This window comes from Meriones unguiculatus, chromosome 3, assembly GCF_030254825.1.
Source record: "Meriones unguiculatus strain TT.TT164.6M chromosome 3, Bangor_MerUng_6.1, whole genome shotgun sequence".
Taxonomy (NCBI): domain Eukaryota; kingdom Metazoa; phylum Chordata; class Mammalia; order Rodentia; family Muridae; genus Meriones; species Meriones unguiculatus.
The window spans coordinates 177,245,048-177,256,001 of record NC_083351.1 but is presented as its reverse complement, the minus strand read 5'-3'; the positions used below and the strand labels follow the sequence as shown (position 1 = coordinate 177,256,001).

The following is a 10,954-nucleotide window of genomic DNA, read 5'->3' as shown; positions in this document are numbered from 1 at the left end:
AGGAGGCGGCGGGCTCGGGGCTGCGGGCGCGCGGAGGCTCGGGTCCTCAAAAGAGCAGCGGGGTTCGGGGCGCGCGGCGGACCGGCCGGCCCGGCGCGCGCCCATTGGCTCCCCCGCACGCCGGCGTCCCTCGCCGGGGCCGAGCGGCCAATGGGGCGCGGGGGAGGGCGGGGAGGGCGGGCGGCGGGGCGCGGGGGGCCGTGACGTCACGGGAGGGGGTCGGCGCCGCCCGCGAGCCGGCGGATGACAAGCCGAGGCGCGGGGCGGCGGCGGGAGTCGCCGGGCGCCGCCTGTCCGCCGTCCTCCTGCGCGCCCCGCTCCCCGCGCCCGCCGCGTCCCGGGGCCCCGCGAGGGACGGCAACTTCCCCGCAAAGTTGGGGAAACTCGCTCGGCTCCGGGGCGGCCGGCCACGTCGGGGCTCGCCCGGGAGCGGCCAGCGGGCAGCGGGCGGCGGGCAGCGGGCATCCCCCGGCCGCGGCGGCGGGGGCGGCGGCGGGGTCGCTCCCGGGCCGGCGCGCTCTGCTCGGGGCCGCCCGCCGCCGCCGCCCGCGCGGGCCAGCGGGGCGCACCCCGCTCCTGCCGCGGCCCCCGTCGCCCGCTCTCTCCCCTTCGCGGGAGAGGGAAAAGTTGAGTCGCGAGTGCACGAATCGCCAGCTCCTGTTCTCCGCCGCCTCCGCCGCTGGCTTCTCTTTTTTCTTTTTCTTTTTTTCTTTTTAAAGCGGTGGGTGTCAACGTTTTGTTTTTTTATTTTTTAGTTTTTATTTTTTTCGGTGTTTTGTTTTTCCGCTCGGCACCTTCGCCTTGCCGGGTGCCGGCGGCGGCTGACCCGCGGAGTGGCGCGGACCTCATGGTGAAATGACGGCGATGGAAGGGGCCAGCGGCTCGAGTTTCGGAATAGACACGATCCTGTCCGGCGCCGCTTCGGGCAGCCCCGGCGTGATGAACGGAGATTTCCGCTCCCTCGGAGAGGCGAGGGGCACGGATTTTCGGAGCCAGGCCACCCCCTCCCCCTGCTCGGAGATCGACACCGTGGGCACGGCGCCCTCGTCCCCCATCTCGGTCACCTTGGAGGCCCCGGAGCCGCACCTCGGGACGGACGGCCCGCACCACCACCACCTGCACCACGGCCACCCGCCGCCGCCGGCCGCGGCCCCCGCGCAGAGCCTGCAGCCTTCGCCTCCGCAGCCGCCGCCCGCGGCTCAGCAGCTGGGCTCGGCCGCCTCGGCCCCCCGGACTTCCACCTCCTCCTTTCTGATTAAGGACATCTTGGGGGACAGCAAACCGCTGGCGGCCTGCGCGCCCTACAGCACCAGCGTCTCCTCTCCCCACCACACGCCGAAGCAGGAGGGTGCCGCGGCGCACGACAGCTTCCGGCCGAAGCTGGAGCAGGAGGACAGCAAGAGCAAGCTGGACAAGAGGGAGGACTCCCAGGGCGACATCAAATGCCACGGTGAGTCGCCCGGCGCTGCCCGGCCGCCGGAGGACAGGGGCCTGGGCGTGCGGTTCAGCCACGCACCCCAAGTTTAGTTGGTTGGGTTTCCGCCCCCACAACCTTCACCACTAGCCAGCTCAGTTCTTTGTTTTACTTGATTTGAAGCGTGCTGGGAGGAGAGCGGCGGCCGGGAGAAATAGGAGGATGGGAGACACTTTTCGTTGAAAGCAGGCGCGGACCTGAGATTGTCGCTGTTGTTGTTTTGTTTTGTTTTTAGCTGAGGCCTTGGGACTGGGAGGGGTGGAGAATACTGATAAGCTAGTTGTGCTTGCCTAGGTCTGTGAATGCAACCTGAGGTTTATTTTTTAAATGCAAATGCTCCCCCCCCCCAATATTTTTCGAATGCCACCACAAGAATTGTCTGATTTGATGTTGGGGAAAAAAATTCCAACATTATTACAGGAGCAATTTATTTTTACTAGCTGGTGATTAATACAGAAAACAAATCTGTTTTAAAGATTAAATTCCCCTCTTCTGGCCCTGTACAATAACGAAATATTTATGAAAATTAAATTTTGTGGAATTGAATTTGTTATTTGTAAAATCAGGATGACAATGGAAATTATCCTTTAACACACTCTGTTTTCTTCTTGGGCAATTTCATGAGTAACTGTTCTGGTCTTTGCATTGTATAAGAGTTTTAACACCCAGGGAGATTTTCCCTCTTTACTGAAAGTTATTATTATTATTATTATTATTATTAATTCCTAATTCTCTGGTGGAGATTGCTGTCGGGTACTGGCTCTTCATTTTACAGCTTATACATTAGCATAACAGTGCCCCAAACAGATGTACAGTCTGGCCTGGCGATTTTTCCTCCACCAACCTCCCCAGTGGGTCAATTAGAGAGATTATTGTTCTTCCTGCAGGGAGGATCAAGGAGTGCTGCACAAACCGGTACAAACAGACAGGGACTGATGTATCGATTTCCCAGCATTTCTGCAAAAAACCAAAGTTGACAAATAGAATCCGGAAATTTCTGCGCTGTCACCTGGATGGACTCAAGTGTGCTTTGAGCTCAGCTCCTGTCTGGGCGACACCCTGTCTGTGAGGCTTGGAGAGGACCTGGTACAGGGCAGGCCTGCACAGAGCTCGATCCAAACGCATCCGAAAAAGAAACAAAGGCCTCTAACTTGCAGCTAGCAGGAGGAAGAAAAAAAAAAAATCAGAGCGGCAAGATGCCTGCTTGCCATGAAAACAGAGTAGAAAGAGTTTGGAGAATAACAAATCAAGAGCATCCTTTTGAAAACAACAAAGAGGGTGCACGCCATCTCCTCTCAAATCCAAGGAAAACAGTGTAGATTATTCACCCTTCAGCTCTCAGGCCTCTGCTGTCTAAGGCCCAGGCAAGGGTAGGCAATGTGAAAGTGTGTGCTAGGCGGGCATGCCTCTCTTCCCAGGCTCAGGGTGACTCACGGAGCCTTGTCCCGGTTTCTTCCCTAGGAACAAAGGAGGAAGGAGACCGGGAGATTACAAGTAGCCGGGAGAGTCCTCCCGTGAGAGCCAAGAAGCCTCGGAAGGCCAGGACGGCCTTCTCAGACCACCAGCTCAACCAGCTGGAGCGTAGCTTTGAGCGGCAGAAGTACCTCAGTGTCCAGGACCGAATGGACCTGGCCGCTGCCCTGAACCTCACTGACACCCAAGTCAAGACCTGGTACCAGAACCGCAGGTGAGCAGAGCTGCTGGTGCCGCTGTCCAGGGAATCTCCACACAGCTGTCTTCCCTCCACCCCCTGCATGCTAGGGGCAGGGAACCAGACGCCCCCGTGGGTGCTTTCGGGAGGCGCTTAGCCACAGCCCCGAATGAGAGAGACCAGGGGCACCTGGAGTTTCGATACTTTTGTGCTCTTAACATTTGGTTCTTTCCCATGTGAAACTTGAGCTTACCAGAATGCCCCCATTTCGTCCAGCCACACCTCAAAGCGAAACCTCCCGGGAATGAGCCTGTGTGCACTGGGTACCCTCAGACATGCCACAGGCTGACTCCGACCGTCTGCAGCAGGCCGCATGACCTACCTAGGGAAGTCCCCACAGAGCCAAGACGAGCCTGCACTGCCATAGCGTGGCAGATTAGGGCACCCGTCTGGGTTTGAGTTGGCCGGGAGGCCCCAGCCTGGAGAATCCAGTGTGTGTGGGGGAAAGAGGGTGTCTGTCCCCTGTACAGACACCCTCCTTAAGGCTGCTCCTGCAGTCTTCAGGAGAAAGGGAGGGAGAGGAGCCAGACCCCATCTTCCTCCCTGCACCGCTTCCCTAAAAGAGACAGCAGGAAGCCGCTGACCTCGCCCTGGTGACCAGGGCCAAACTTGGGCAATAGGAGTCGAGGAGGTTGTGTCCTGTTTGCACACCTGGCCCTGGGCTCCCTCGGCACAGCTCTCTGTCCCCTCTGTGTTTGTGTTCTAATCGTTCGTAAGTGGGGTTGGAAATGCCCATCCAATTGTCATCTTACCATAATTTTCTGTCTCATTACATACGGTTTCAGCCACCCTAATTCTGTCGGAAAACATTAGTGTCATTTGTAGCCAATTTAAAACCGGCGACGTGTTTATTAATTTGGCTGGAGCTGCTGGGTGCGGATGCCCCACCAGGCTGGCCTTCCTTCCCAGGGCATTTGAGTGCAGCAGCAGGGGAGAGGACACCCAGGTTTTCAAGTACTCCTTCCTCTTTAAGGAGGAGATATCTTGAGAGCGTGTCCCCCCATCTAGAATGGTCAGGGGGTACTTTCCCTAGGGAGAGCTCACTCTCAAAACGAACTCCATTTTTTAAACCTTGTCGCCCTGCTGCCCTAAGCCTGAGGTGCTCGCTCAGACATGAGGAAGAATTGTCCCCACAGCCTTGCAGAGTCCAAACCTCGGGTCTCAACCGCCCTTTGTCTCTGGTTTTGGTTTCCTTGGGTGCGATGGGGTGGGGGAGGGGCGGAGAGCCAACAGTTCAGATGGCTGGTCAGAGCACGCTGGGGGAGACTTGGGGGGCCGAGGGAAGACAGCTGGTGGAGTGATGGGGACTCCTTCGGCCTCCGCAAAGTTGCAGGATGTATTTAAACCGTGGGGCGGGCACCCGAGCAGAGGAGAGAGGCCCGGGTAGTTTGAAGAAGCGGGTTTTGGGTCTGGGCCCTCCGGAGAGCGCCTGGGCGAGGCGGGGCCGGAGACGCGCCTTCGGGACTCCCGGGCCGTGCTCCCGCGCCCGCCCGCCTGCGCCCACCCGCGCCCGCCCGCTCTCTTGCAGAACCAAGTGGAAGCGGCAGACGGCGGTGGGCCTGGAGCTGCTGGCCGAGGCCGGGAACTACTCCGCGCTGCAGAGGATGCTCCCGTCGCCCTACTTCTACCACCCCAGCCTGCTGGGCGGCATGGACAGCGCGGCGGCGGCGGCGGCCGCGGCCATGTACAGCAGCATGTACCGGACTCCGCCGGCCCCGCACCCGCAGCTGCAGCGGCCGCTCGTGCCCCGCGTGCTCATCCACGGCCTGGGGCCCGGGGGGCAGCCGGCCCTCAACCCTCTGTCCAACCCCCTCCCCGGCACCCCGCACCCCCGGTGAGGAAGGGGGACGGCGCCCGGGCCGCCCCGCACCCGGCCAGCAGCCACGGAGGCCGAGGACGAAAGGGGAGTCCTGGGGTCCCCCAGGACCAGCGAGCCCCCTGCGCTTCATCTGCCCGCCTCAGAGGCACGGCTGCAAAGCCCCCCACCAGTGAGACTGGCCAAAATACTGACGCCACTGAAAGCGTAACCAGTAAGTCGAAAACATCCACAAAACCAACTCTCACAAACCGACTTTAGGGATGAGCGGAGGGGAGGGCGGGGGAGGGCCGAGAGGGGCGAGAGACGGGCGGGGTGGAGAGGAACCTTCTGGCAAAGAAGGGATGCTGGACCGACAGCCCGAAGTTCACCCCCAGCAGAAGGTCCGCCTGGACATCCGGTCTGCCTCGGAGCAGCGGAGCGTGACGGAGAACTTTGCACTGATTTCTCATGAGCTTTTTTTCTTTTGGAAAAGTGGCATGCTACATAATATGAAAAAAAATGTACATTTGAAAGACTGAGTGATAAGCGATATATCATATTTATTATATGTTGCCCAAGAGAGAGTCACTTATATACGTCAGTAAGAACATGATTCTTCTTTTCATGTCTTTTTGATTCAGTAAAATAAATGCTTAGACAAAAGTATAGATTTTTTTGTGATTGAAAATTACAAAAATAAAGTTTATCTTTTTTTAACAAGCGATGAAATCCCAGGGAGCTGATTTTTACTTAAAATAGCACTCACCGTTTACGGAACGCTTGGGCGCGTAAAATCTCCCTTCAGTAGTGGGGCACAAAATCCGGCCAGACTCCAGGCTGGCTGGCAGGAAGGCGGCTCCGGCCGGCGCCCGCCTCTTCCGAGCTCTGGAGACGTGGTGTGTGATGTCTTTTTAAAAGAACGGTTTAAGGAACGAGTACTCAGCTAGTGCTAGCTAAGTGGGCAGCTGACTTGTCCTGCTGTTAGCGCTCTTTCTGGGGCTCCGAGGGTCCGGGCGCTGGCCAGCGAAGCCAGCAGGGGCCGGCGGCAGGCGGACACTAGCCGGCCTCGCAGCTGTTCGGCCGCCCGCGGCTGGTCGCCCGCGCTGCTGGACAGCCTGCGAGCGGGAGGCTGCGGGCCGGGCAATTAGGGCGCCCCGGGGGACGCCGGGTGCCCTGCTAACAAACCCTTGTCGCCGCTTTGATCCTTGCCTTCTTAGTCCCCAAAGGCGACCTTCCAGCCCCTCACCTAATGAGATGTGCTTGGATCCACCGAGCGGGAACACGGCCTCAAACTCTAGCCGAGGCAGGCTTGCCAAGCCTTTTATCTGTGTTTCTGGAAGGGCTGGCACCCAAAGTCAGAGACCCTGCCCAGCGTGCAGAGAAAGCGTGTTGTGTGTGTACATGTGTGTGTGAGAGAGACAGAGACAGAGAAAGACAGACAGACAGACACACACACAGAATGCACGGGAGACAGGGCCTGGCTGTCCCTTTACCAGCACCAAGGATTGCTTTAAAAAAATCTGTAGGGCGGAGGTCAGGCTGGGCCCCACCTCAGAGTGGTCCCTGGCTGGTCCCTTCGCCAGCAGCAGGGAAAACCGAGCCTGTGTGAGCAGGGAGGCACCTCTAGCCTCAGTCCCATCCCACTGCTCTGACAAAGAGGCCGGGGAACCAGCTACTCCACCTCCAGACCTGGCTCTAACTTTGCCTGGTGCTTTCAACTCTGGTTTTTTTTTTTTTTTTTTAAATGTAGTGATGTGGGAATTTCAGCCGAAGACGGAAGGCTGGAGGAGAGTGCAGGGAGGAGGTTGCCTCAGGCGCCTGGAGCTGGCCCCGGCTAATTAGGGAGTGGCTTGCAGATTTCCATGGAGCTCATCAGCTGAATCAAAAAGGCCCTTTCAGGATTCTAACAAGAATCTGGGCTGGCCCTTCTATTTTTTTGCCTGCTGAGCTGGGACAAACTCAGACAGCTGGGCTTGGCGGGAAATGGGACGTCACTCCGTCTTGCCTGGGGACTCAGCAGATTCCCCTTTTCCACCTTAGCTTTGGTTGTATTTTTTTTAAAATCAAGTTTCAATAGTTCCTGACGATTTTCCCAGGCTGAGGTGTGAGGGCGCAAAGCTTTTGCTCACGCTGGACCAAAGCGGGGGAGCCAGGACATGAAGGGTTCCTGCGTGGAATGAATCCACGTAAAGAGCTGTTGAGTTGGAGGGTGTTTGAGCAAATCTGCACACCCAGGCCAGGCCTTGGCCAGTGGCCAGCATTCCTCACTGGGGAGGCAGCCTGTCCAGCCTGATGCGGACTCCACCTGCGGTCAGTGCTGATTGTAGTTGTCCACCTGATTGTAGTTGTCCACCTTTCTGTATAGTCCTGTTAGTTGAGAATGTCCATCCTTTCCTGCACTTGTTTTGGTTTCGGTTACTCGTTGTTCTGTACAGACAGGAGACTGGCTGTTGCAAGAAGAATTCTGCCTGGAAGAGAGCTGGGTGCTAAGTTCTTCTTTCTCTTTCTCTTCTTCAACATGGCTGCATGTGCCCTAAGATTCAAAGCCGCCAAACTACTGCTTGAAAGTCAAGTACAAACTAGTTCATTCCTTTACAAGGGGTCCCTTTGTGCTTCCACGCCTGCCCAATTACGTTTGGGAGATGGCTAATGCGTAAGGATGTAAGGATGGAGGAGCAGGTCAAAGTGAACTCACAGGAGACATGGCTGGTTAAGGACTTCCCCGAGGGGCTGTCGCTGGGGCTGCACTCCCCGTCTTTCTTCACTGTCCCGCCTCTCTGAAGGGCAAACTATGCCTGGTCTCTGGACTGATTAAGTAAAGTCTAGACAAACAGAAACTCCTGATGGCATTCTTTGCTTCCATCCGAGCACAGGAAAACGGACTTGTTTCAGAGACAGGCTTTAAACCCCACAAAGGTTCATCCCCAAGGCTTTCTGGCCTTGGGATCAGCCCGGGACCCTGGCAACACAGTATAAACAGTATCTGCTTGTTAAGAAAGGAGTTAAACTTTCTGGCCAGCGGCCAGGCTTTGCAGCCCAAACAAGCTGTTTTCCAAACACTGCAAAGTAACACTTTCTGCTTGGCTCCAGCCCCAGCAAACATATTTACTAACCTGTATCAATTTATTTTTGCTCCCCCTCCTTTGGAAGGAAAGCCTGTACGGTGGCAAACTAGACAGCCAATTTCCTGTGTTGCTGTAAAACCAGCTTACCCTTTAACAAAGTCCGCCCAGGCCTCCCACCCCCAATTTGCCTTCCCCTGGGCCACCTAGCAGGGGAGTTTGGTGAACTCCTACCCCTTAAACAAGGCAGCTTGGAAGTACTTTGGTTTGTTAAGTCTTTAACTTTCTAAAAATGTTGGGGAAAGCCCTCCCCAGGGCTAGGGAAACTCCAGCGCCTCCTTAAACCACGAGGTTACAAAGGAAACCCTGGAAGAAAAAGCCAGGCAGGGCTTGAAGTCAGCAAGGCCTGCCCTCACCACTCACAGGGAGGTCAGGGGCAGGTAAAACTGGCCCTTCCTCTGTAGCTTTGGATGTTTGTTGGGGATAGCTGCCCCATCCCGCCCTGCAACCTGAGCTGTGGGCACGTGGGTGAGAGGGTCCCTTCTCCAGGGATGACCTGCTGGACCCTGGTGGGACTTCTCCAGGAGCCTTCATTCTCTCAGTCTTTGTTCAGTCCTGCTTTCTTTGGGGGGGGGGGAGGGCTTACAGTCCTCGGTACCACTGTGTCTTTTCTTTTTGAGTGGGGGCCCAGTGCCCAGCACCTCGCCACCTCGCCTCCAGGAGACCACAGGCTCCTGACTGAGTGGGAGTAGGGTACTGTCATGGGTGATGGTGAGTGGGTGTGCTCCGGGGCTGTCCGAGAAAGGGAGCTGTCACTGGCCTTTCTGGTTGGGAAACCAAGCCCCACTATCTTAAGGAGATGGGAAAACTCAGAAGAGACCTTTCCCTCGCTTCCTCCTAGCTGAGATGTGAAGGCCTCTGTCCCTGTTGAGCTTTGCTGGCTGCCGTTCTGCTCCCTCTTCTCTGCCTCTCTCTTGTCTGTCCCCCCTCACGGCGTCTCTTCCTCTCTCCTAGCACCACAGACAGCTCCCAAGTCGGGCAGTGGAGCGGGAGGCCGGGCAAGCGGCACCCGGCAGGGCCGGGGCTACGGCAGGGGGTGGGAGCGGGGTGGGGGAGATAGGGTGGGGGGTGGGATAGGATGGGGTGAGGTGGGGTGGGGTGTGGGGAGTGCGGCTCGCGGGGGAGGTCCCGGGCTGAGTACAAAGAGCCCTCCCCGGCCGCGTTTCCTGATTAACTCTAAGTCCAAACAGGGTCACATTCCAAAGAGCGCAACCTTCAGATCAATAAAGTAATCCAACCCCCCAAGATCTGGGGGTTAGCGGCGCTCTGCCCCATCAGCTCTTCCCCCCACCCCGCCCACTCAATCGGTTCTTAACCGCTGCCGCCGCGCCTCCCGTGGAAGCTGCCTCGGCGGCTCTCCCTGCCTCGGTCGCGCGTGGCCTCGGCCGCTCGCGAGCCAGGAACACGCGCTGCGGGGGAGAGGCTCAGAGGGTCGCCCCCCCGGAGGGCTGGGGGTCTGCAGAGCCTCTCCCTTCACGCGTGGGGTGCCCGGGGCTCTTCGCGGCCCCCCGACGCTCTCGTCAGCCACAGCTGATGGCGTGGGAGCCCCGGAGAGGAAAAAAAAAAAAAAAAAACCGGGGTGGCGAGTGCGAGGTTGGACCTGGTTTGCGAGGAACGGGGCCCTGTCCCTCCGCGCTGTCCCCCCTCCCCCGCGCTGTCCGTGGGAGGCGAGGGCCTGGCGCCCCCACCCCCGTCCCCGCAGGACGCAGCGGGCGCTGGCGCCCCCAGGTCCCCGCGGCGAGGAGGCCTCTGTGCCGGCCTGCCCCCAGGGCGGGTGTGCGCCCGGCGTGGGTGACCCCCGTCGGGGCGGCGCGTCCGGGGAGGACGGTCCTCGGGACGGCCTGCAGCAGCGTCTCCGTCCCTCCGGGCTGCGGCGGGGATGGGGAGCCGCTCTCCACCCCCGCGGGGAGGACACAGCCAGCTCGGCAGCGCTCCGCTCGCTCGCTCGCTCGCTCGGGGACCCACCTCGGGCTTCGCTCCCCGAGGGCTGGGGGCGCGGGGAGGCTAAAGCTTCCTCCGGTGCTCGGAGGTCACGCCGTCCGCCCCTGGCTCTCCGTCCTCCCCGCAGCCGGGCCGGGAACGAGGACCCGTCCGGGGGCTGAGCAGTGGGGATTGCCCACGGTTGTGGGCTCAGGCACCTTGGGGGCCCGGGGGGGGGGCTGGAGGCAGGGTTAGGCCGCGTGTGCAGGGAGGCGGAGGGCGTGCTTCCTCGGGAGCCACGGAGCGTGCCCTCGAGCCGCGAGGCTGGGTGCCCTGGCGGAAGGCAGGCTGTGGTGAGCACGGCTGCCCGGAGCGAGCAAAGGCTGTGCTCCCACGGCCCGCGGAGGCGCCAAGCCTTGGACAGTCTCCGCGGGAGCAGGCCCCTCACCCAGAGCGGACCGGGCCTGGGCCCACCTCGTTTTAAACGGACTTGCTAACGGGTTTCATTCGATTAAAAACTGCCCTGATAGAACGTTCGGTGAAACCACTAAGCCCATTTCTAAACTTCTTGAACTAGCACTGGCCTCCCGCAAGCTAAGGCAGGAGGTTCGAGTCCCGGGGTCGGCGATTCAGGACCACGCTCACTGTAACGCGCTGCTTTAGCATCTGTCCTGTTTTTCACACGAATCGTTCGTCAGTAGACGCTTGCCACTCTGTGCCATTAAGTTAGGGTTTTAAAAGGGGCATCGGTGTCCTCGCCCGCCTCGCGTGAGCGCGCCCGCGGCGTCACACGTGCGGTTAAAGCGAGTGTCGCGTCTCTCCTCGCCGCGAGGTGATCACTGGACCGAAACCACGCACGACGACACGGACCGACGCACGCAGCCGAGCACTTCCGCCTTCTCTCTGCCTTTGGAATTTCTGGCAGTCCG

At 59.2% G+C, this 10,954-nt stretch overlaps 1 protein-coding gene across 1 annotated transcript; it reads left to right on the top strand.

Moving 5' to 3' along the window:
• The first annotated feature begins 258 nt into the window (after positions 1 to 258).
• Barhl2 (BarH like homeobox 2) lies at positions 259 to 5,699 on the top strand. The gene is made up of 3 exons (XM_021637882.2): positions 259 to 1,450; positions 2,936 to 3,161; positions 4,714 to 5,699. The coding sequence occupies exons 1-3, from the start codon at positions 856 to 858 to the stop codon at positions 5,021 to 5,023; spliced, it is 1,131 nt and encodes a 376-aa protein (XP_021493557.1). The 5' UTR covers positions 259 to 855; the 3' UTR covers positions 5,024 to 5,699.
• The last annotated feature ends 5,255 nt before the right edge of the window (positions 5,700 to 10,954 follow it).